Genomic DNA, 26,483 nt, shown 5'->3' on the forward strand with positions numbered 1-26,483 from the left:
CTACGAGGGTATCAGCTGGCCGGTTACATTCACACGAATACCTTGGGACGGCAGTGATTTCGTTATATTCGCGACAAGTTGGGCATTTGGGAACATACATGCACCAAATTGAGATTGAGATAAGAAAATGAAAATGACATATATATATATATATATATATATATAGCTTGTATGCTTGCTTACTTGGAGCCGAGCACAACTGCAAAGTTTCATCCCAAATTTTAAGTTCCGTTACAATTCCGTCTCAATGAGACAAAATAGAGACGGAAAAATCCATCTCAATATATAGAGATGGAATTGTCCACCTCAATTAATTTGCAACACTAAAATTACTTACAATGCAAAATCCCTCTCTATGGGTGGAATGGCGACGGAATAGATTTGGATTTTGCCGTCCCTTTTTGGCAGATTTCTTGTATGCTTGCTTACTTGGAGCCGCACACGGCTGCAAAGTTTCAACTCGAATTTTCACGGGATTAATGATTTGCAATTAAAGCCTAGAAACGAAATCGAATCCATAATTAGTGCTATAACTCGTAGCTAGCGCGAACTTTAATACGTCGTAACATGTAGTAATGACAAATTGTTTTTATTGATTATCTATTCGAACTGATTTAATCATTTTTCTAATTTGTGCTCAATCTAGTCACCCCACTGCGTGTATTGCGTCGATTTGGCTCCCCTACTCGTCCTTTATATATAGATATAGATGTGCCTTCTCGTCATTATCCCACTCCAATTCAAATTAATTTGTTTTTCTGTTTCTAGATGTTGATTCGCTGCTGGATTGGGAATGCCGAGTGGCAGTCGGTACGAAGTCCTCTTCTTATTCGATGTTACTTTTTGGTAAAAATGGTCGTGTCATGTGTACCTAATCGGTGTATGGATTGAATAGAATATGCAAATTGGACGAGGAAAAAAGAGAATAAAAAGAAGGGAGGGCGGAATGGAAATTTTCCCTGTCGGGCAGCGTAGGTATCCAAATGTGCGGTCTATAGCACACAAATTTGGCATGACTCCTAGATAATCAATATATATTATGAGAAATTCTCATAATTCGATCTAACTCACCAGAGACAATCATAAATTGTTCTACCTCATATTGACGTGATGAGAAAAAACCGATAAGATTTCTTCAATGAATAATAATTATGATAATTATTCGAGTGATCGTTGAAAGTTAATCCCACACGAAAAAAATGTAATAGAAAAGCATGGGCCGGTATTGAGAGTTAATCACATAAGAAAAAATGGATAGAAAAGCATGAGTTTATAAGAGATTAGGTACCATAACCTACCAACTTAAGCTTTTGAGTTGGAGAATGGTTCAATCGCTTATATGCTCATGAATATTTTACATGATCAGAGCGACTTATGCTTTCGCGTGCACGTGTGGATTCACATCACGCCAAGTGATATGTCTCTTCATCGATGGACAACCGAAGAGCGCCCATGTTCGGCCCGAGTGTAAAACTCATGGTCTCTTTAAATTCGAGTGCAGAGAGAAGCTCGCCTCACTTTAGTTCAGCCAAGTGTGGCCCCATTGTCAATTGTTCCCCTCCTCTCACCCGAGGTGCTAGAAGAAGTCTACTCATGGTTATAAGTTCCGAGCACGAAAGTCCAACCTTGGCTCACAGTCAGTTCTTAAGGATGAGTGTTCAAGTTCATGTGGCATGTGTAAATGTGCCAAAGCCATACTTTGCCACGTGATGATAGGTGATGAGAGTTAATTCCACACAAAAAAATGGAAAAGAAAAGAATGAGCGGGTGGTGAGAGTTAATCTCACACGGAAAAATGGAATAAAAAAGCATTGGTTTATAAGAGATTGGGTACCACAACTTACCAATTCGAGCTTTTGGTTGGAGATGGCACAATCACTTATAAATCCAATGAATATTTTATAGTATTAGTACAAATTCATCTATTTCGATGTGAATCCTAATATTCGGAAGCATAATTAAGCCACGATTATGTTAGGAATTGGTGTATGCCCTATAGGGTATCTATCATCAATTCGGTAATATGACATGTATTTCATTATATTACGAGGTTTTTCTGTTATTGTGTAGATTGCGCTAAATATGATTTTACACAATAATGTCATTGGAATAGTAGTTCAATAGGCATCAAGTGTGACTTGATTGTGAGATCCTATAATTACCGAACATTATTCCTAAATGTCCCTAGTCAAAGTATTATCGTTAATTAGGACAACGATAATACGGTTAAACTAGTGTGGGTGTTGATTGATGACCAAGTCTCACAGATTATGGATATGGAGATATCAAGTCACACCACATGTATACATTAAGAGTAATGTGTATTGGACTGACTCGTCATGAGATTGCTACATGGGTTGTTACGTGACTGTCATTAGCATATCTCAAAGTGACTATAGTGTAATGGTCTTTTGACTTGAGGTCACCATGGATTCCTACATGTAATGTCATATACTTTGATACTGTCAAACGCCACCGTAACAGGCTGGTTATAAAGACAGTTATTGGGTATATCACAGAGTATGGAGAGGAATGTGAGTGACCAAGATAGGATTTGTCCCTCCTACGAAACGGGAGCGATATCTCACGGTCACTTGGTGGTTAAGTTTAAAAGTGTATGCATACCCAAATGAGTCGATATAACGATATCAAACTCATTTGTTCTAATAGACTTACCCGGTAATCCAAGAAAGAGAGATATTGAGCCATACAAGGATGTCATCGACCATGCCTTGGGCTCAATAGAGATATAGAGGACAAGGGATTATATTACACGGTAACGTAGGTCACAAGATTCATCAAGAAATTGACTTTCCGATTACTTGAGTAACAATGATGCATTGCTAGATGCCGCTCACTGTTTATAATATTGAAATAGAGATTTCGATATTACTGTCAACGTAATTGGGAACCTACAGGATCACACATGACGACTAAATCGACGGGATATTTTGAAACAAACAAAATCGTCTAATAAAGATTAGATGATTTATGGTGCGATCGATTAATTAAATATTTAATAAGATTAAATTTATTAATTAATTAATTAGATTCGATTTATTAGATTAAATGAACCTAATTGATGCATGATCAATATGGTGACACATGGCTTTTATGTGAATAGACATGTGTATGGACACATGTAATGTGGAAACCCAATTTGGGTTAGTCCCACATCGGCCAGGGACTTTAATTGTCCCCCCATATTGCTTATAAAAAGGGGGGCAATGTGCATAGACATATATATTTAGATCAGCAGAGACATATATATATGTGTGCTGCATATATTTGCTAATATACATATATATACACGTAATGTATGCATGTGTGTGCATATAAGTATATATATATATATATATAATTTGAGTTGAATTGTTCAACTTCATTAGTCTGAATATTTCGAGTGTCGCATTGGTGTTTCTTTCGAGTGTTGGCCGATAGCGCCGCTGATCTCGAAGATTCGTCGACAAAGTAGGTGTGGATACCGGTAGAGGCGTCACGCGTGGGACACTCGGTCAACAATATTAAATATTCCAGGTACGCTTTTATTTACTCTTATTCTTCTAGTAGGTCTTGGGATTAGTTTCACTTATTCTTCTAATAGGTCTTGGAATTAGTTTCACGGGTAGAAAATTTTGAATTTCTGTTCCTTTTCGCTTTCGTTGGTCCCGTGAAACTAGCAGATTAATCCAGTCGAGCCGGGTCGATTCACTAAAGGGTAAAAATTTCCAGTATAGATTTTATGTATTCACAAATTCATATGTTTCCTGTAATCTAATTACCGCTTCCTCACGTCACGTGGTGAAATAGGATCATTAAGAATTTCATAACTCACCAAGACATTAATGTCACGTAACAAACTGATGATTAAGTATTGGACAATAATAATTAACTCACCAAGACATTAATGTCACGTAACAAACTAAAGATTAAGTATTGGACAATAATCACGGCTTCTTCATGACTAGATTGATAAATAGTGCCAGAAATGGGATTCAGCACATCCACGTTTATCTTCAAGATCGAACCAAGAGATTTTGGATTAGATGTTCATCAATTTTATCCCCCTATCCTTGACCGGGCCAATGAACTTATTTCGTAACTCCAAATAAAGAAGGAAAAAATTAATAGACACGGTAAAGCTTAAGAGGAATAATTACCCCAATATATACAAGATAGTTTATAGTGCACTACTTTATAAAGATTTTGCCGTACAATCAAAATAAATTAGCTCGAGACAGAAGGCACTTGAAAATAAAGGTTTCCTATATTCAATTCTGGTCAATGGGAATATCTAAGTGCCTTTTTTATAATTGGAGAATATGTACTTCAATTGAAATAAACTATTCCCGATCATAAATACCCATTGATTTAATACAATGAAGTAAAAATTTTAATAACTAATAAATAGGTATGAGTAATTTCACCATGAGTATCGAAATTGAAATATCTTGATTATCAGAAAAATAATAATAATAATAATAATAATAATAATAATAATAAGAAGAAGAAGAAGAAAACTCGCAATCTTTGTCCCCAAGAAAGCCGGGGCGGCTGCCAAAAATTTTATTAGGTAAGAGTTGAGATTTATGCCATATAATATACTACGTGACTTCTCAGTCAGTCTCCTGGAACGTGATCCTTAGAGCACTCATAGAGTCATAGCATCAATTTATCATTTTTAATGATATTTAATTAATTTTTATGTATTGTTGGGAAAAAAAATATTTATGTATGGATGTTATTTCTCGATATTTGTTGGTCTAATTTGATACTTTTCTCGGCGGCGGCAGGGAAGGCAGTCAAAGACGTGGAGCCCAAGGTGACATATAAACGCTCATATATATATATATATATATATATATATATATATAATAATGCGAAACCTAATATCCAGAAATTGAATTGAATCCCGATTAATTCAGTTAAGTCGGATCGATTCATTAAAAGATAAAACTCTCCTAGAGAAAATTTTTTTTGCATTCACACGAACCCGAACCCATATACCTATATATTTTAACATATCACATGCATATATATATATATATGATATCTGGGATGTACATATATCCCTAACGACATTATACTTTCTCCAATTTCTTAGTGTTACTGAGGAGAGGAGAGACATCACAAAATCGAAACCAAAGATATCAGGACAGACGACCAAGAATGGCTTCCAATAGGTCCTCCATGAAACATCATGTGGTCTGTTTGCCCATCCCGACTCAAAGCCACATCAGTGCGATGCTCAAACTTGCGAAGCTCCTCCATCATAGAGGCCTCTGCATCACCTTCGTCAACACGGAATTCAACCACAGGCGCATGCTCGACGCCGAAGGCCCGATGTTTCTGAGCGATCTCCCGTTCGGATTACAGTTTGTGGCGATACCTGACGGGCTGCCACCATCACAGGCCAATGCCACCCAAGATATTGTCTCCCTGTGTGAGTCCACCAGGTTCCTCATGGGAGCTCCATTCTGCACTCTCATCGGAGATCTGAACGAGATGGCGGGTTCTGGTTCGGGCTTAATCCCACCAGTCTCTTGCATCATGGCAGACGGTTTCATGACATTCTGCGCCTATCCGGCCAGTGAGACGTTCGGGATCCCCGTCGTGAACTTGTGGACTATTGCGGCCTGTGCCCTGATGGGGCTCATGCATTATCCTAAGCTCAAGGAAAAAGGTTTAACGCCACCAAAGGGTAAGCCATGATTTCTCAAAACATCTTCCATTTCTAAGCTTCTTTTTTTTTTTTTGAAAACAACGTATTTAAGGAAAATACCGATTATTTTTTCTATATGCAATGTATAAACGCAATATGTATATATATATATATACACACATTATATATTATACTATTTATATATAAAGCCAAAGGAGAGTTCCATAGCGCTTGGTGTGTCAACTAATTAAAGACCAAGTATACCTACCTTTCCTTTTCAACTAATAATGACCGCAAAAGTGTTTGCATTCCAAATCAAATATCGATAGATTTTCGTCCTAAAAGAATCTTATGGACCAAAGTAGTGAATGATAAACTTATTATATTGATCAATTTATTTTCATTCCCGTTTTAACACTCTAGTGATCATAATACAAAAAATTCATGAAATTGCGAATTTATTTCACTAAAAGAATACAATACTTGTAAAAAACGAAGAGGATATCTTTTTCATATATAGGTTGTAATAATCTATTTAAACAAATTTTAAAACTAGAATGGTCAAATGACTTCATATAATATTTTGCTAAAAAAATTTATCATAATATTATCCAAGGGCAATCCAATAAATATTCTATATTATGATACTCTTTTTAGGTTTTCATTCAATTTTATAGTCAATTCTTATTTTTTCTCTATTTCTAAGAAAAATATATTTAACTAATCTAGTTTCTTTTTATTTTAAAATATATAATATAATCCACATATTTGATTATTTGAGTTAGAGAAATTTATGTAAAATTTAGGTAAAAATAATAAGTTACAAAAATTAAGAAAATTTTTATGATTTGAGGTTAATGTGATCCAAACAAAATTTGAAGTATAATTTTTTTTTTATAAAATTACCCTGTAGCAACGCACGTCATTTTTCTAGTATGGGTAAAAATACAGCTCCATATCTAAGAAGGCAAAGACTTGATCATTATAGGTTTTAATCAATATATTATGTGAGTGCAATATTAAATGTCCCCTAATTAAGCGAATACATATATCTATATATATATATGAATGCAATTTAAATCAAATGAATTCCTAGCGAGGATATTCTTGAGATTGTGTCACTATCATATGTGTATCATATAAGACAAACCAAATATACATGTAGTACGTGAGATTTTAAGTTTATCAATAAAAGAATCAGGTGAATAAAAAGATGATGTAACGTAATGGTGCACGCCTTCATCTGTTGATCTAGAGATCGTATGTTCGGTAGTTAGTGGGATTATCCATGCCCATTTAGCAAGCGGTAATGGTGACTTTTTGATCAAAACGTTAAACATCTTAAGATAATTATCCTTAAAAAAGAGACGTGCTTTTTTTTTCTCTCTCTCTCTCTTTGTTTATAAGGAATCTCTTAAGATTTTTTTTTTTGCCAGAAATCTAGTTAGATATATCAAGGCATAAGAGAACATGAATAAAAGGATGCAAAAATTTTCGCTCATGAGAATCAAATGCGATACCTCTCCTTCCAATCATAAGTAATACCACATATATTAGTTTTTTCTCCCATGCATTGTACGGATTCATTTTATATATCTCTATTGATCATTTGTTACTTATAAAAACAATAACTTTCATTCAATATCATTTTCAAATTTCAAATAATAATCTTCAATAATTTTTTATTAGAAATTTCAATAAGTTAAATAGTTCAATACAAATTCGCAACTAATTATTTTATTTAATATGCATCTTATCTTAGCTTAATTATAGTACGGATTTTAATCTAAATTTCATTTCAAAATTACAATATAAACTAGTTTTGATCTTAAAGAAATGGTGCTCATGACATCCTTATAGTGGTGTATTAAAAAAAATTTCTTGGGAAAAATATACATTTAATCCTTTAGTTTTGGACGTTTTCTATTTTCGTCTTTTTTTAATTTTTTTATCGTTTAGATTCTATACCTTTGAATACGTTTCTGTTTCAGTCCTTTTCTTTTAACTTAATTCATTTTTATCCAACACCTTTGATTACTTTTCTATTTTCGTCCTTTTATCAGATTGTTTACGAGAAAATATTTTAACTTTGGTCCTCAACCTTTTAAAGTCATTTTTTTATCTTAATTCTTTTATTTTTTTCAATTTTACTTAGTATTAAACGTTTTGTTTCTTATACTCTACCCCTCGAATTCTCATAAATGCCCACACTACATTTTTTAAATTTAAAAAGATTATTAGTTTAATTCCAAAAATAAAAAAATGTCAAAATAATAAAAGAAAAATCATGAACCTACTCGAGAGAATAAGCAGAGGCGGGCGTTTAGGTCGTATGCAATCTTTCTGGGGGCAATGGAAATTTGCATCGGGAGAAACGATACTCAAATTTGTGAGTAAAGAAATGGAAAAGTACTAGAAAAATAAAGGTGATTGTGATTCGATAGCCGTGAACTACACCTATAACTATGAGGTTGGTAGTGACACACTAAGCAAGGACATGGTACACCTTGATGCAGGAAATAATGTTGCAAAGTATAATCGTATAGGCCTAAGGTGACTTCCCTGAGAGTGGTGGTTCCTGACTTCATCCCCTACTAGCTACTGCCACCTCTGTCCTTCTCAATTTACCATCTTCCTTCTCAAAATATATTTTGATAAATTTTGTTTTATTTTTGGAATTAAAATAACAATTTTTTTTTAAATTTCAAAAATGTCATGTGGGCATTTTATGGAAATTTGAGGAGTAGAAGTATAAGAAACAAAATTTTTAATACTAAGAAAAAATTGAACCAAAAAAAAAAGCATTAGGATAAAAGAATAACTTTAAAAAGTTGAGGATCAAATTTAAAATCTACTCTAATAAAACATATAATAAAATGACGAAAATAGAGACCAAGAAAAAGAAAAAGGACTAAAACATAAAAGTATTCAAAGGTATAAGATATTAATGATAAAAATTAGGAAAGGGACTAAAATAGAAAAACATCCATACCTAGAGGACCAAATGTATAGTTTTTCCTTTTTTCTTTTTATATAACCATAAGTTGATATAATAAGTTTCTTGTAAAATTCTTTTTTGGAAATTTTATATATTATCAATTTATTTTTTATGGAGTTTTTATCTTTAATTTGAGATGGATATGTTTGTTTTAACTCATTTATGTTTCATTTCTTATAGCAATTTATTCAAATTTTTGAAAAATATAAATGCTTCGATTAATAGTTTCAATTAGTGTGTAAATTAGATGGATGTTTGATTAAAAATATTCAGACAAAACATGATTACACATATTTAGAATATAAAATTTTATGACATTCGCATTTGAAACATTTATTAAATTTTACATTTTAAATTACCAAGTTCATAGATTGTAATAAACTTAATCTTATCATCGTCCAAGTAAATATTTATTTGTTACAATAATAATATATGCATATATTATTTTTTAAAAAAAATATTTATTAGGGGCATTAATTATTATATGTGTAATTAGTTATATTTATACATGGATTGACTATTTTAGACTTATTTAATAAACTCCTATTTAATGCTAAATTTAGTCTACTTCTCATGCGTTCCACAGACCTTTTTTACTTTTGATTAAAAGGATATGGCATTTTCCAATTAGTATTTCATTATATTTAAATTATATTGTCTTTCATAATTTTGAAATTTTAATATTATTAGTTTTATATGTTTTTAATTCATATAATTGTTTTATATGTACAAAGTAAAAACATCATTCTAATAAAATCGAATATCCAATATTTTATTCATAAACTGCATTACTTCCTCCTTTTGCCTTTTTAATGATTTCTTGGACAACTGAAAAATGCGTCCTTCATATTGTGTGGTTTATGCATGATTTCTTAACTGATTGGTCTTCTTATTAGATGGCCCATCAACGATTAAAAGGCTTACGCCAAATTGAGTATATCTCTTGGCCCAATTTCTACGGCCTTCGTCATTCTAATTATTTATTTATTTTTTACAAGTTAGTTAGGTTTTTTTTTTGGTAGATAGCTTAATTAGGTTCCAAACAGCTGATGCGTGCACAAACACACACAGAATACATACATACACACACACACATATATATATATATATGTATATATATAATAATAATTTAATCAGCTCGGCCAAGCACACAAAGCATAACTTCGACAAAAATTTATCTATGTGTCCCATCTTTGAATACGTACATGTTAATGTTCTATGGGAAACAATACCCTGAATATTGATAAATTAATAAAACGCATCTAATGTTGTAAACAATTTAAAACATTTGTTAATACGCTGAAAACTGTTTGGCAGACTATTTAGAAACAACAATTGAATGGATCCCTGGCATGAAGAACATGAAACTGCGTGACATGCCAAGGTTCCCCGGAGCCACGGATCCAGATGATGTCGTGTTCAATTTCATGGTGGACGCAGCTGCAAGGTATAACAAGGCTGATGCGACCATCATTCACACTTTTGAAGCACTTGAGCCGGATGTTTTGAACGCTATGTCGTCTATGGCATCCGGGCCTGTTTATGCAGTCGGTCCATTTCATTTTCTTATCGATCGAATTCTAGAAAATGAGAAACAGATGAGGCATATTGGATGCAGCCTATGGAAAGAAGATGTGGAGTGTCTTAGGTGGCTCGACTCACAGAAACCCGAATCGGTGCTATACATTAATTTCGGAAGCGTAGCATTTTTGACATCTCAACAGCTAATTGAGTTCGCCATGGGGATTGCCAACAGCAAACATCCATTCCTATGGATAATTAGGGCCGACCTAGTGAACGGGGACTCGGCAATATTACCTCCGGAGTTTAATGAAAAAACAAAGGGGAGAGCCTTCATTGTTGCATGGTGCCCACAAGAGAAAGTACTCAACCATCCTTCAGTCAGAGGGTTCCTGACTCACTGTGGATGGAACTCGGTGACCGAGAGCATGTCTGCTGGAGTCCCGATGTTGTGTTGGCCTTATTTCAGCGACCAACAAACGAACTGCAAGTATGCTTGCAAGGACTGGGAGGTAGGACTAGAGATCGAGAGCGATGTAAAGCGAGACGAAGTGGAGAGGCTCGTGAAGGAATTAATGGAAGGGGAGAAGGGAAAGCATATGAAGAAGAGAGCCATGGAATGGAAGCGACTAGCATATGAGGCAACAAGCCAACATGGTTCATCGTCCATGAATTTAGAGAAACTAGTACGTCATATTATATCCAAATAGCTAGGTTATCACATATTATATTATCCACTTTGTAATACGAGTGAAACCTATTAGGTTCATTATTCCCACTTAAAAGATTTATATTCGAAATCATAGGATATGCTCTATGTTATTGTCTTTCTAATATATTATAGTATATTGTATGAGTTAAATTTTGCACGTCATTTTATTTTCTTGAAAACTCACATGTTTTACTTATTTGTGCCACGTGTGTTCTATCGACACATGTTACTTATTTGGTCCATAGATAAGTTCGTTTCAATAGATAAAGATGTTCATTTCAGTCTTTCTCTTTGTTTGTTAGTTTTCACATACTTTGCCCGTTTTCGATTTGTTTGCAAAGAAAGAGATGAGAGACAATAGATACAGATCTGAATGAGACCAATCATTAATCATCATCATCATCTTCTTCTTCTTCTTGTTCTTCTGCGGCCGTATGATCGTTGGGGAGAAGTCGGATCAGTATCAAATTAATCCAATTAAATTCTAGGCATGGCTCCTTCTTTTTCCCCCCTGCATTTCGATTTCCGGTCACCTCAAACCCTCGGTGACCAAATTTAGATAGATATATTCGCATTTGCAGAATTATTTTTCCATTTATTATATATTTTTTTATATGGTGAAGGAATAATCGAAGGCTACGGGTTTATTTATGCCATTATTTGTTGCTCAGTTTAGTTATCTCTTGCGACATATCCTTTTTCTTTAATTTGTATATATAATATAGGATAACTTGCACTGGTAGTCCAAAAAGTTTCATTAATATTTCAAGTTGGTCCAAAATGTTTTTTTGGTAACTTGTTGGTACAAAAAGTTTCAAAACCGTTTCAATGTAGTACATTTCGTCAATTACCTGTGACGCCGTTAACATTTTGGTGACGTGGCGGGTCTTATGTGTCACTTTTGGTACAATGAACCAATCATAGTGCGTCACGTCATTTAAGAAAAAATAAAATTTGAAAAGTCCAATAAAAATACAAAAAATAGTACAAATTTAGAAAAAAAATTAAAAAAAATTAAAAAATATTTTATTATTTTTAAAAGTTTTAAAAATAATTTTAAAATTTTTTAAAAATATTTTTAAATTTAATATTAAATTATTTTAAATTAAAAATTAAAAATAATAAAAATAATTTTAAATTTTAAATTCAAATTTTAAATTAAAAGTATAAAATTATATTTAAAAGTTTTTAAAATTTAAAATTATTTTTAAAATTATTTTTAGAATTATTTTAAAAGTTTTTTTTTAAAAAATTATTTTATTTTTTTAGAAAGTTTTTAAATTTAAAAATAACATTTTATTAATTTTATAAATTTTTTATTTTTTTGTATTTTTTTTTGTATTTTATTGGGTTTTTTCAAATTTGATTTCATCTTAAATGACATGGCGCACTATGATTGGTTCCACGTAACAAAAGTGACACATAAGACGCGTCACGTCAATAAAATGTTAACAGCGTTAGGGACAATTGACGGAATGTACTACATTGAAACGGTTTTGAAACTTTTTGTACCGACAAGTTACCAAAATAACATTTTGGACCAACTTGAAACATTCATGAAATATTTTGGACCACCGGTGCAAGAAATGGTTGGCGGTCAATTTCTAGGGAACAAGGATTGCAATAGGCGAGTTGCATCATACATATTAATTTTTTCCTGATTTTCTTTTTTTTTTGGTTAAGAAAACAAAGTATCTTCTTTTAATGAGAATTAAAAACAGTACATCATTTTTCGGTACACTCTAGTATTTGAAAGTCCAACGGGTTTCGACTAATTTAATTAGAGTCGAGTTGACCTCTTAAAGAGATAAAGTGCTCCAAATCACAAATTTTCTTGATTCACAAAACTCAAAATATCAAAACCCTTAAACCGACTCATATTGGTAAAAACATTAATTTTGATTCTGGTTTCAAATCGAGGGTGAGCAACACTTCAATAGATCTCGATTCCCCTTTATGGATTGGGGGGATAATTTTTCGGATATCTTACCTTGCCACATGGTATGAAAAAGTATCAATTAAATTGTATTAAACTAAATAATAAATGTTAATCTCTCGATTAATTGTAGTAAGTTTTCTTAATTAAAGTAATTTTATTGATTTTTCATCACCACATCATTATGAGATATAATCATTTAAATTTTTTTTGGATTAGCGGGCTTTCTCGAATCAATAAATGCATTTATTTATGGCCTTTTTTAGTTTATTTTACTATTTATTTATTTGTGACTGAAATTAATCTTAGGGGGCTTCTTATCATGTGGCGCATTACAGATTAAATGGCTTATGGGAAATTGATGAGTGGGACCGTATCATGGTCCAATTTCTACTGTTTCAAACGGAATATATGTATATTTACATTCATTAACAAAAATATAATGTTATAAATAATTCAACATATTTGTTAAATAATATCATCTAACCGCACATGAAAATTGTTTTGCAGACTGTTTAGACATGACAGTTGATTGGATCCCGGGTATGAAGAACATGAGGGTACGTGACATGCCAACTTTGGGCGGAACCATGGATGCAGACGATGTCATATAAAATTTTAGTGCTAGTATACTAGCAAGACTTGATAAGGGCATTGCAACGATCATTCACACTATCGAAGCACTCAAAGCACGTGTTTTGAATGCTCTGTCGTCTATGGCCTCCATCCCTATTTATGTAGTCGGTCCATTTCAGCTACTTATTGATCGAAAATTCACGTGGTCTGTTTGCCCATCCCAACTCAGAGCCACATCGGTGCGATGCTCAAACTCGTGACGCTCCTCCACCACCAAGCCCTCTGCATCACCTTCGTCAACACGGAGTTCAACCACAAGCGCATGCTCGACGCCGAAGGCCCGATGTTTCTGAGCGATCTCCCTGTTGGATTACAATTTGTGGCGATACCCAACCTGCTTCCACTGTTAGAGGCAACGCTACGCGAGATAATGTCTCCCTGTGCTAGTTCACCAGGGTTCCTCATGGGAGCTCCATTCTGCACTCTCGTCGGAGATCTGAAAGAGATGGCGGGTTCTGGTTCGGGCTTAATCCCACCAGTCTCTTGCCTCATGGTGGACGGTTTCATGACATTCTGGCCTATCCGGCCAGTGAGAAGTTCGGGATCCCCGTCGTGAACTTGTGGACTATTGCGGTCTGTGCCCTGATGGGGCTCATGCATTATCCTAAGCTCAAGGAAAAAGGTTTAACGCCACCAAAGGGTAAGCCATGTTAATCAGAAAACTTTCAATGTCAGAACATTTTCCTAAGCACACATTTTTGCAAAGCACACGGAAAGAAAAATTTTCAATTATATTTTTTATATGCAATAATATCTTTTTTAGGTAAAATTCTAGTTATATTTTTCAACATGAATTGATTCAAGTGTTTCAGTGTTTATTCTCTTAAAGTAAGATTTCGAATTTAAATCTTATAAATAGATCCAAATTATGAAAGTTTATGACTTCGTGGATCTATTGAACTTCCGAATATCAGACTTCACGCCAAAATGAAGTACTGCTCCGTATCTAAGGAAGGCGAAGACTTACCATTGGTTGTAGCTTTCAACCAATAATTGGAACGGTACCCTTAAATAAGCCCAATGCTAATACGTATACGTATATATATATATATATATATATATATATAAGTTTTTGGCCCAATTTATTGGACGAATTCATTTTCATACATAATTATATCATTTTTTATGATAATTATTCACACTTTAAAACATCAATTTTCTTATTAATAATAGTAACAATCTCCAATTATTAATTTTAATTTTCAAATAATAATCTTTAATTTTTTGGTTAAAAACTAGAATAACTTAACTATTATAATAACGATTTTCAACTAATCATCTCAATAGATAAGCACTGTATATTTAAATTATTTATTAATGCAAATTTATCACACGTGTTAAGTTTAATAATTACAATAAAAATTCATTTCCTTTTTTATTTAGAATTTGTCTGTGACATTCTTAACTTTTAAGTATTTTTATTTTATATATGAACTTAGGTTCAAATACAGCTCTATGTCACAATTTTTTTCTTTTATTGGACCATTTTTTCTAAGAAATTCTATATACAATCAATTAATTGTTTGAAGTGCTTATATCATTTACGTTGTATATGTTCATTCTTGACACATTTATGTAAAATTTCTTATAACAATTATTTACATTTTCGCTAAGCATGTTTGCTACTTAAAACGATAATATGTATTTAATAATGGGAAAATGATAGTAATGGTCTCATATATTTTTCATTTTTTAATATTAAGTCCTAAAATTTTAACTTTGAAAAATTAAATTTTAAAACGTTTGTAATTGATGTAACGTTGAGAAAAAATTAAAGGAGGGAAGAAAAGAAAAAGTTGGGTGGCTGCAGGGGCTTGGAGCCCCGTCCGCGACCCCCACCCCTGGGTGAGGTCGCCGGAGAACTCGGGAGGCGACGGCCACCTTATCCTCGGAGGGGGGGCCACCGATAACCCCTTACCCTGAGAGATTCCAGGGATCTGTCAAAAAAAAAGGATCTCGATCTGGAGCTAGTGAGGGAGGAAAGGGCGATGTATCATGCAACGGTGCATCGCCATGCTCATCAGCTGGTGCGATTGCTGCGATTCGTGAATGATCGAGCAGTCCTTTCGCTTCGTTATTTGCGAGATCTGGTCTGAAGTGGAGAAAAGAATCATGGAAGAGGCTCCGATCTGGTTTCTGATATTTTTCCCCTGTTCTGGCGTGCGGCTTCTGCCATGGAAGCCATTTGGGTCTTCCGTCTTTGCCAGGAATCAAACGACTTTCCGTCTTTGCCATTTTTTTTTTCCTTGTAATTTTGTCTTTATTTGACTCCAAGAATGGATTGGATTGAAAAGACTTTCCTGTTCATCATCATGTTCTCCTTCTTCTTCCTCTTCAAATGCAGAGGCATGAGGCAGAGAGTATCAAGCTGGAAAATGGGGAATCCCAGGTTGGGTTGATAAGGGAGGTCACGTGAGCAAAAATGGGCTAGATATCACGGATTTCACGGCGTTTAATTCGAGTCAGCCTTCCATCACTGTCAGTTGCAGAAAGGACTAATGTTGCCTCAATTATAAACGTTTTAGGACTTAATTTTTCAAGATTAAACTTCTATGATTCAATGTCAAAAAATAATAAATATATAGAATCACTACTGTCATTTTCCCATTTAATAACTAATGTCAAGTTTCATACATTAATCAATTAGTAAAATCAGACTAATTATAAATTGTTCAATAAATATTACGTGATTAACGTCTCCATTAGTGTTGCATTGTATATTTGCTTAATTTTTCATATATTAGACAATTTTTTATAGATATCCGCGCACAAAGTTGATGGCACATTTTTTAAAATTTAAAATTTTATGACATCCTTATTTTATATGTGTAATTTTTATTTTTATATATTTCCATAAGTTTATGTATTGTAATAAATTATTACAATACATAAACTGTATTATTACTAATAATATCTATCTAATAATAGAAATTAAATTAATATTCAATCAAACACTTATTTGTTAGCATAATTATATATAACTGGATTTTAAAAATATAGATTTTTTTTCAAAGTACGCGATAACCTTTGTTATCCTTGTTTTCTTTTTTTGAAGTTGATTTATTTCTAATAGGCCAAAAAAATGTTAGATTTTTATAAACAGGCTTCACATGATTAAATTAATTCTTTGAATATTCGTAATAAGTTATTTTAACATATTTGTTCCATTGAGACGGGTCATTTATTACTATCGGAGTCAATTATATATATATATATATATGTGTGAATGTATATACAAGCATATATTTAATTATAAAGTCATGCTTCTACTTGATAATGGTAGTATGACGTTAACAAAAAAAAAATGAATTTCTAGCTCTAATATTCTTGAAATTATGTCACTATCTTGATCGTACTATAGTTTGAATTTTGTCAATTGAAAACCAATGAATGGTCCAGGCGTCAATGGCGGCTGGGCGGCAATGGCGACTTGACCAACCTAAAATATCTTAGGGAAATAGGGCAAACAATCTCATTTGATTTAAGTTTGAAACAAATTGAATTCGGTAAATTTTTTAAGGATAAATAACACCATGTGATTCATTTCGTAAGACATAATAGAGCTCATCGTTACTTTTGTCATCAAGTTGGTTCTCAAACTTTTCTTTTTACCATTATTACTCTCAAACTTTCAATTTTTTTCAATTTGATCTTAAAATTAGAAAAAAAAAAAAAAAAAGAGGGAAGGGATCGGGCCAGGGCCGTTGGTCAGCAACCCCGACCCCACCACCAAGGTCGCATGCACCCACAAAGGATGCCGGTGACCATGAAGGTGGGGTCGGGACTGCAGATTGGCGGCTTCGCCCCTGAATTGATCGAGATCTCGAACTCAAGATTTCTATCAATTCGGGGCTAGGCCCACCAATCAGAGACCCCGACCCCACCCTCGAGGTTTCCAAGGTGTCGGCAACCTTGGTGGTGAGGTCGAGGTTGCCAACCAGCGGTCCAAGCCCCTTTCCCCTTATTTTTGAATTTTAGGACCAAAGTGTAAAAAAGTTGAAAGTTTACGAATAATAATGGCAAAAAGAAAATTTTGAGGACCAAAAGTGATGAAAAAATTAATTGTGAGGTACATTATGTCTCACGATGTGAATCACATAATATTATTTGTTTTTCGAAAAATCACAATGAAAGTGTTTGTACTTTTCCTAATATCTTAATATGAGGCATACGCATACACATAAAAATAAATAGATGCAAAAAGTACCAGCAATACCTCTTAATTCCAATTCTATAATCCAGAGTTAGTATCACTGCACTACACTCAGTTTTCTTCCCAGTTTCTTATAGGAGCGGAAAAAAAAAGGTCGGTTTTCTTCTTAATGGATGAAAGGGCTTCTTCTCATGGTCCAATTTCTATGGATTCATCATTTTATCTATCTTTTTTTTTTTACAAGAAAATTAGATTGGCCCATTTCACAAGCATAATATCTGGACAAATTTATTCATGTGCCTAAGCATTGAATTATGTACATAATAATGTTCTATGGAAAACTATATACAGAATGTTGGTAAATTGATATTAACGCACATATATAATGTTCCAAATACATATTTGATGATTCATATAACGGAAGAAGGCTACTATATATTTCGCAGACAATCTAGAAACAACAATTGATTGGATCCCGGGCATGAAGAACATGACACTGCGAGACATGCCAAGTTCCCCGGAGCAACCGATCCAGACGATGTCATATTCAATTACATGGTGGATGCAGCCGCAAGGTTTGATAAGGCTGCTGCAACGGTCATTCACACTTTTGAAGAACTTGAGCCAGATGTTTTGAATGCTATGTCGTCTGTGGCATCCCGACCTATTTATGCGGTCGGTCCATTTCAGCTACTAATTGATTGAGTTCTAGAAAATGAGAATCATCTGAAGCACATTGGATGCAACCTATGAAAACAAGATATGGAGTGTCTGCGGTGGCTCGACTCACAGAAACCCGACTTAGTGCTCTACATTGATTTCGGAAGCGTAGCATTTTTGACAACACAACAGCTAATTGAGTTCGCCATGGGAATTGCCAACAGTAAATATTCATTCCTATGGATAATTAGGCCGATCTAGTGAATGCGGACTCGACAATATTACCTCCAGGGTCCAACGAGGAAACAAAGGGGAGAGCATTCATAAGTGCATGGTGTCCACAAGAGGAAGTACTCAACCACGATTCGGTTGGAGGTTTTCTAACTCACTGCGGATGGTACTCGGTGACTGAGAGCATGTCTGCTGGAGTCCCGATGTTGTTCTGGCCTTATTTCAGCGACCAACAAACAAACCGCAAGTATGCTTGCAAGGACTGGGAGGTGGGAGTAGAGATCGGGAGTGATGTGAAGCGAGACGAAGTGGAGAGGCTCATGAAGGAACTGATGGAAGGGGAGAAGGGAAAGCATATAAAGAAGAGGGCCGGGGAGTGGAAGCGACTAGCATATGAGGCAACAAGCCGACATGGTTCGTTGTCTATGAATTTAGAGAAACTAGTATGTGACATTATATCTAAATAGCTAGGTTATCACATATAATATTATCGACGTTGTAATATGAGTGAATCCTATTAGCGTGATTCCCGCTTAAAAGATTTATACTCAAAATCATAGGATATGCTCTATGTTATTGTCTTTCTAATATAACATAGCATATTACATGAGTTTGAATTTCACACGACATTTTATTTTCGTGCAAATTCAACACATTTTACTTATTTGTGCCACGTGTGCTCCATCCACACATGTTACGTCTGCATAGAAGCGTGCCACATCACAAAACTGTCAATTGTGGACAACAATAGAATGGCGTGTTAAATTTGACGCAAAAATGAAAAATTACGATTTTTTAAATAAATTTAAAAATTTTGTATCCAATTTGATAAAATGTAAAGGTTGGGCCTTATGATGTATTTTTTCTTTCTCAAATATAAATGCAGTCGAAAAGCTTAGGTGGGCATGCCAACTCTAAACTAATGTTGAAATCTCTGTATGTCGCCTAATAACATACAAACTGTCCAGCCAAGGAAACAAAAATCATAATAAAGCTGTAGGCCTTGACCGGCAAAATTTTTATTTTCCCATTCAAAAGAAAAAAAAACAAAAAATTCAGTTCAATCATCTCATTCTCTAATGAGCACTTGCATTTTTACATTAATGATCCCTCATAAATAACTATAAAATCAATGACCCTCCATAATAGGATGCAAATGTACAAGTTTTACCGGTATCAACCGAATCCCCGAATGACTGATCCTAAGGCTTGGAACGTTTTATTCTAGGCTTATTAGATTGTAGGATTCACTAGCATTATCTCATCATGACCCCAAGATCATTGCCTTAGTTTACAGGCTTCGACGTAATCCAATAAAATAGACACGGCATATGATGAAAATAAATACAACGTAATTATTATGCGTGAATAAAAATTAAATAGATTAAATTAAATCCAACTAAATCAATATGAGGGCCTAGTCGTCCCTCGCGTCCACACCGCGCCTGGTTTCACAACCTACACTGCCTCCTCTGCCATCGCCTTGGCGACTAGGCCGTTTTGTAGAGGCCTTGGTCCATAGATAAGTTCGTTTCAATATACTAATATGTTCATTTCATTTTTTTTTCTTTGTTTGTTAGTTTTTACGTACTTTGCCCATTTTCGATTTGTTTACGAAGAGATGGCAGACAATAGATATAGATCTGAATTACAACTATCGTTAATCATCTTCATCATCTTCTTCTTCTTATTCTTGTTCTTCTGCTTCCGCATGATCTTTGGGGAGGAGCCGGATCAATATCAAATCCATTTAAATTCTAGGCATGCCTCTTTTTTCATTTCAATTTCTGGTCACGTCAATAAGTCGGTGGCCATAAGTGATTACTTTATTAAGTTTTAAGCAGAAGCAGTGTTTAGTAAATTCTTTCAAAATCATGATTTGGCTAATTTCTGTTGTTGAAAACGTAATATTCTCCAGCATATTAGTAGGTGTTTTAAAAAATTATTTCTATTTATTCTCTATTTTAAATTTAATTTTAATTTCAATGATTTTAAATTGTTACCTTACAAATACTTTTACTTATTTTTAAATCAGAACTTACTTTTCAGTCATTATTCTTCAAACAATTTTTATTTTAGCAGCAGCAACCCCAAACCAAGCTTTAGATAGATATTGGACGTGCTGTATTCGTATATGCAGGATTATTTTTTCATTTACTTTATTTTTTATATTTTGAAGTAATAATCGAAGGCCACATGCTTCTGCCATTATTTGTTGCTCTGTTTAATTATCTCTTGCAATGTATCCTTTTCTTTAATTTATATATATCAGGAAATGGTTGGCAGTCAATTTCTAGGGAACAAGGGTTGCGATTGCTGAGTTGCATTATATAGATTTTTTTTCCCTTATTTTCTTTATTTTTTGGTTTAAAAGAAAGAAAAATAAAATATCTTTAGACGAACATCCTCATAATATCTCTGACATATGGTAATTTTGTATATAACACGTGCATGTTGTCAAAGTGGCTCATCACCATCCTAGATAAGGAACTCACCACCACTATTAACTCGCCAGCACTACTAATGCGGATGAAGGTGGAAGGTTGTTTGACCACTTTTTTTATTCAAAAGTACTTTTTTTTTTAAGGAAAAGATGAGTAACTAGACAAGGTTGCCTTTTATTTTTTATTAAAATATTTCAATGGTGGAGATTTTTTATTATAAATCTAACGGCTTCTATTTTTGCATGCGCTATGCCTCATTTTTAAAATAATTGCACCGTAAACCTTCTCATCATAATAAGAAAGGAAACTGGAGTTTCGTACTAAAATTTGATAAAATTTTAAATGATTGTAACTTACAAAATTTGATAGTAAAAGTCAGAGAAAATTACTAAACGAGTTAGTTTATACGCTTGGATACTTGTCCATTTTAAGAGGTGAATTTGAATTTTGTGAATGAAAAAATTCATATTTGAGAGAACTTTATTGACAAACCTCACTCCAATTGAATTAATCAAAATCCGTTAAATTTTTAGATACCACGGCCGACATTGAAAAAAAAAAGAAGACGACCAAATCGCCCAAGGCGGCGCGGGCAAGTTGGAGGGTAGTCCAAAGACGTGGAGCCCAAGGTGACATATAAACATCCACACACACACTCATATATATATGAATCTCTCTGACTCCAATTCCTTAGGAAAATCAAAGAGATCAGAGAGAGGCAAACATGGCTCCCCATACATCCTCCATGAAACTTCACGCCGTCTGTATGCCCTTCCCAGCTCAGAGCCACATCGGTGCGATGCTCAATCTCACGAAGCTCCTTCACCACCGGGGCCTCTGCATCACCTTCGTCAATACAGAGTTCAACCACAGACGCCTGTTCGAAGCTGGAGGCCCGAGTTTTCTGGACGATCTCCCAACCGGATTCCAGTTTGTGGCGATACCTGACGGGCTTCCACCATCACAGACCAATGCCACCCAGAATCTTGCTTCCCTGTGCGAGTCAGCTTGGCACCTCATGGGAGCTTCATTCTGCGCGCTCATCGGAGATCTAAACGAGAGAGCAGATTCTGTTTTGGGCTTCCCACCAGTCTCCTGCATCGTGGCGGACGGTACCATGACATTCTCCGTCGATACCGCGAGTGAGAAGTACGGGATCCCCGTCGTGAACTTGTACACTATTCCGGCCTCTGCCACGATTGCAGGCTGGTATTTTCCTAAGCTCAAGGAGAAAGGTTTGATGCCACCAAATGGTAAGCCATATGTTAATCAGAGAACTTCCATTTCGTAGAAGCACATTGCATGTTCCAAAGACATTTTTCTAAGCATAGTTTTGCCCACAAGCCTTATTTCTTACGTACAGTCAAATAAACAACATACGTGTTTTTCTTTTTTGGGTAAAACTTTTTATACAACCAAAAAAAAATTCGACTTTCAATCTTGACTTCGGCACTCGGACAAACCATATGATGCGGGTTTAATTGTCATCACACTCCCACTGAATCGGCCACGCGGCGATGGCCGCCGGATAAAATATCTTAAGATAATTTTTTGAAAACGAAGCACGCTTCTTTTCGGTTTTTTAAGGGAATATAGGGGATTAATAAGATAAGGGATAATTGCGTCGTATAATCTAACGTTTAAAGGAATTTTTAGTTCTAGCCCAAACTTGATTTTTAACCTGAGATATCCCAACGTTGATGTGTTGGTTTCACATCTAACCCGACGCTAACTTCCCGTCCAAAATTGACGGAATTGCACACGTGTCACGTTAATTTTGTAACGTTGTGCAATTCCGTACCACGTGTGCAATTCCGTCAATTTTGGACGGGAAGTTAGCGTCGGGCTAGATGTGAAACCAATACGTCAACGTTGGGATATCTCAGGTTAAAAATTAAGTTTGGGTTAGAACTAACAATTCATTCGAACGTTAGATTATATGGCGCAATTAATCCGTAAGATAATAAGGAGAGAGAACTAAATGAAGGGTAAAATGCACTTTGCCCCCCGACCTACGCTGGGAGTTTGGGTTTACACCCCGACCTTCAAATTTTTGCAGAATACCTCCTGACCTTACCGGAAAATAAGCAAGATGCCCCCTCAATCAATTTTCGATTAAAATTTCGGCAAAAAAAGGGTAAAATTGTCTCCCTAAAATAATAAATTGGAAAAAGAAAAAAGAAAAAAGAAAAAAGAAAGCAGCTCAGCAATTGGAATTAGGGCATCATCTCCTCCAACCTCCCGCGCCTTCTCCAACCTAGCGTCGATTCCTCCACCTCGCACCTGCACCATCTCCGGCGGCGGCGACCCATCCTTCTCGTCAACGAGCAAAGAAGATTGTAGAGTCGACCGTCTCCACGAACCCATCCCATGCGACCCATCTCCCAGCGGCGATAGTCTCCTCTCCCCGACGCAGTCTCCTACCAAGCTTCAGTGCAGTAATAATCTCATTAGGCAATACTGTTTAATCTCAACGAGTTCAGCATGTTTCTTTCATATAATTTGCACTCAGTGTCATAACTCATAAATGATGAAAATCTCGTAGCTGATACAATTTCATCAACTCCATGGTTGCTCATTAAGAACTCAAAATTCGGGGTTCCTCCTTATACATAACCTATTGCTTAAGCAAGACAAAATAGTACAGCAGTTGAGCTCATAGGCAACCAAGGCGACTAATCTTAACTAATCATTCATAATCTAATAATTCACAGAATGAGTGCAGTAACAAACCCAGAAACACCAGTGACAATGGTAGGGTCACTCATCCCCAACTCAAGATGCAGTTGCTGCAGGATAGGCATCATCTCCAACCTGGCAAAATTCATCAATATGGAGCCCCAGTTTTTGCGCTTCAGGCAAAGTACTCATTGCAAGTAGATTATAGCCTCCAACTCCTGCTCATTCCATTCATTTACTTGCAGGTCCCTTCGCAATAACTCATGTGAGTTTCTCAGAAGGAGCAAATTTAACTCCTACTCATTCCATTCATTTACTTGCGGGTCCCTTCGCAATAACTCATGTGAGTTCCTCAGAAGGAGCAAATTTCTCCATTTTTTTGATCCAAGTCATGTTCTTCAGTTCGGTAAATTTTTCTTCTGCAGATAAAGTGTAAATTTTCAGCCCCAAATAAACAACTGAGACTGAACGGAATAACTTGCAGAGCTACCTTCACAGTTAGTTTAACGCAGAAAGAAACTACCAAAATCGCAGGATCAACACCTACCCATCAAGCAAGATAATTGTAACAGCAATTTGACATTGAATTGCATAACGATTACATCAAATTGCAGATTGAAGGGGAGGGGGTGCAGGGGGAATAGGATAAATTCAGCAAAGAAATGGGCCAATTAAGGTAGACACCCACCGAAGTTTGGCCGTGCAGGGAGATGGGTCGTCCTGGCTGCTAGGGGAGCTCGCGGGGAGATGGGTCGCACGGGATGGGTTCGTGGAGACAGTCGACTCTGCAGTCTTCCTTTTCTCGTCGACGAGAAGGATGGCTCGCTACCGCCGGAGATGGTGCAGGCGCGGGTTGGAGGAATGGACGCTGGGTTAGAGAAAGCGTGGGTTGGAGGAATCGACGCTGGGTTGGAGAAGGCGCGGGGGGTTGGAGGAGATGATGCCCTAATTCCAATCGCTGAGCTGCTTTCTTTTTTCTTTTTTCTTTTTCCAATTTATTATTTTAGGGAGACAATTTTACCCTTTTTTTGCCGGAATTTTAATCGAAAATTGATTGGGGGGGCATCTTGCTTATTTTCCGGTAAGGTCAGGAGGTATTTTGTAAAAATTTGAAGGTCGGGGTGTAAACCCAAACTCTCATCGTAGGTCGGGGGGCAAAGTGCATTTTTCTCACATAAATATCAAAAGTTGCGCCAATGAGAATTAAAAATCATACATTTCTTTTCGTAGTGTATGTTGATATTCGGATGTCCAATAGTCTCAACTAATTCAATTAGAGTCGGATTGGCCTTCTAAGGGAATAAAGCATTTCAAATTATAAATTTTCTTTATTCATAAGACTCAAAATATTCATATCGGTAAAAACATTAATTTTGATTCTAGTTTCAAATCGAGAGTGAGCAGCATTTCTTTTTGCTGGATTGGGTGAGCAGCACTTCAGTAGACTCGATTCCTCTTTATGGATTAGGGGTTTTCTCATGTCATTAAATGCAATTATCCACTTTTATTTATTTATTCGGATATAAAAAAAAAGTCATGGACCCAATATAATGAAATAAAAATTCTAAATATTTAATAAACGGATACAGATAGTTCCACTGAATATCGAATTTGAGATATGTGTGATCACCGGGTGAAAGGTGCGTCACTACGCTATATTTCTCTAGATTATTTATTTATTTATTTGTTACTAAAATTAATCGTGGGGGGCTTCTTATCATGTGGCGCATTACAGATGGCTTATGAGAAATTGATGAGTGGGACCGTATCATGGCCCAATTTCTACTGTTTCAAACAGAATATATGTGCATCCGTTAACATAAATATAAAGTTCTAAACAATTCAACATATTTGTTAAATAATATCGTCTAACCGCAGATGAAAACTGTTTTGCAGACTGTTTAGACACAACAATTGATTGGATCCCGGGCATGAAGAACATGAGAGTACGTGACATGCCAACTTTGGGTGGAACCATGGATCCAAACGATGTCATATTAAATTTCTGTGCTGAAGTACTACCAAGATTTGGTAGTACTTCAGCACAGAATCGGCTGTGGCAATCAACCGGTTGAGGAGGGGAAGGCTCGATCTAAAGCGCCCTGCCATTGCCATGTCCTTCAGCTGCAAAAACTGACAACAAACCCTAATTTGACTGAGCTCGTTCACTTCTGAAGAGAGCGGAGGAGGAGATGAGAGAAGAGAAGCGACGATGACTAGTATGACAAGAAGATGGGTGAACGGGGCGACCCGTTTTCTATGTACGGGGTAACCCAGACCCGGTTTTCAGGAAAGAAACTTCCTTCGTTTGCATTAGTCCTCCAACGTTGTATTATTCAGTTTCGCCATCCTAAATGTCTATTTGGATTCAAAATCATCCTCGGCATCGGGTAAAAAATATATCCACCTCTAGCCCTCATGTTGAGTTAACTAGGAAATCCGTCCCTGACTTAGTCGAGTTACATCAAGTCCACCATTGAGAAGAATTTTATATCATTTTGGTCCTTTGTAATATCAATTTGGTCCTTTAAAACATCAACCTGTTAACGCCGTTAGAATTCCTTTAAGGATGTGTCCGTGCTAATGTCTTAATTATCAAAAAGGTCCCTAGGCTCCAACCCTCTCTTTGTAACATCAAAAAGATCCCTTACCCTCTCCATTATTTACTCGAAATGGCAGTCGAAGGGTTCTTTTCAAGCCGTTCGTTCTTTTCACTTATACCTCCGATCAGGGATTTACTTATTTCTATGTAAAGCTAATATAATAAATTATAATTCACAAACGAGAATTGAGTCAAAAGTAAAGAAACATCATCGAAGACTTTGTTTAAAATTTTAGTTTTTATCGAAAA

General features: G+C 35.3%; 3 protein-coding genes and 1 pseudogene across 3 annotated transcripts; all 4 read left to right on the forward strand.

Moving 5' to 3' along the window:
• The first annotated feature begins 3,391 nt into the window (after positions 1–3,391).
• On the forward strand, positions 3,392–11,043 carry LOC116187195 (7-deoxyloganetin glucosyltransferase-like). The gene is made up of 4 exons (XM_031515829.1): positions 3,392–3,537; positions 4,794–4,822; positions 5,105–5,701; positions 9,978–11,043. The coding sequence occupies exons 3-4, from the start codon at positions 5,170–5,172 to the stop codon at positions 10,889–10,891; spliced, it is 1,446 nt and encodes a 481-aa protein (XP_031371689.1). The 5' UTR covers positions 3,392–3,537; positions 4,794–4,822; positions 5,105–5,169; the 3' UTR covers positions 10,892–11,043.
• Positions 11,044–13,379: 2,336 nt separating this feature from the next.
• LOC116187184 (7-deoxyloganetin glucosyltransferase-like) lies at positions 13,380–14,853 on the forward strand. The gene has a single exon (XM_031515813.1). It carries the CDS (start codon positions 13,650–13,652, stop codon positions 14,019–14,021), a length of 372 nt encoding a protein of 123 aa, XP_031371673.1. The 5' UTR covers positions 13,380–13,649; the 3' UTR covers positions 14,022–14,853.
• Positions 14,854–18,099: 3,246 nt separating this feature from the next.
• Positions 18,100–18,985, forward strand: LOC116187875 (annotated as a pseudogene).
• A 2,666-nt stretch (positions 18,986–21,651) lies between these two features.
• On the forward strand, positions 21,652–26,167 carry LOC116187321 (7-deoxyloganetin glucosyltransferase-like). The gene is made up of 2 exons (XM_031515977.1): positions 21,652–22,206; positions 25,529–26,167. The coding sequence occupies exons 1-2, from the start codon at positions 21,678–21,680 to the stop codon at positions 25,705–25,707; spliced, it is 708 nt and encodes a 235-aa protein (XP_031371837.1). The 5' UTR covers positions 21,652–21,677; the 3' UTR covers positions 25,708–26,167.
• The last annotated feature ends 316 nt before the right edge of the window (positions 26,168–26,483 follow it).

Source organism: Punica granatum, chromosome 8 (assembly GCF_007655135.1).
Source record: "Punica granatum isolate Tunisia-2019 chromosome 8, ASM765513v2, whole genome shotgun sequence".
Classification (NCBI taxonomy): Eukaryota; Viridiplantae; Streptophyta; class Magnoliopsida; order Myrtales; family Lythraceae; genus Punica; species Punica granatum.

Excerpts from the sequence above, each read along its gene's own strand:
- LOC116187195 (XM_031515829.1), top strand. The coding sequence starts at position 5,170 with ATGGCTTCCAATAGGTCCTCCATGAAACATCATGTGGTCTGTTTGCCC. Across the intron at positions 5,702-9,977 it reads AGGTTTAACGCCACCAAAGG|ACTATTTAGAAACAACAATT; the intron begins GTAAGCCATGAT and ends ACTGTTTGGCAG.
- LOC116187184 (XM_031515813.1), top strand. The coding sequence starts at position 13,650 with ATGCTCAAACTCGTGACGCTCCTCCACCACCAAGCCCTCTGCATCACC.
- LOC116187321 (XM_031515977.1), top strand. The coding sequence starts at position 21,678 with ATGGCTCCCCATACATCCTCCATGAAACTTCACGCCGTCTGTATGCCC. Across the intron at positions 22,207-25,528 it reads AGGTTTGATGCCACCAAATG|ACTGTTTAGACACAACAATT; the intron begins GTAAGCCATATG and ends ACTGTTTTGCAG.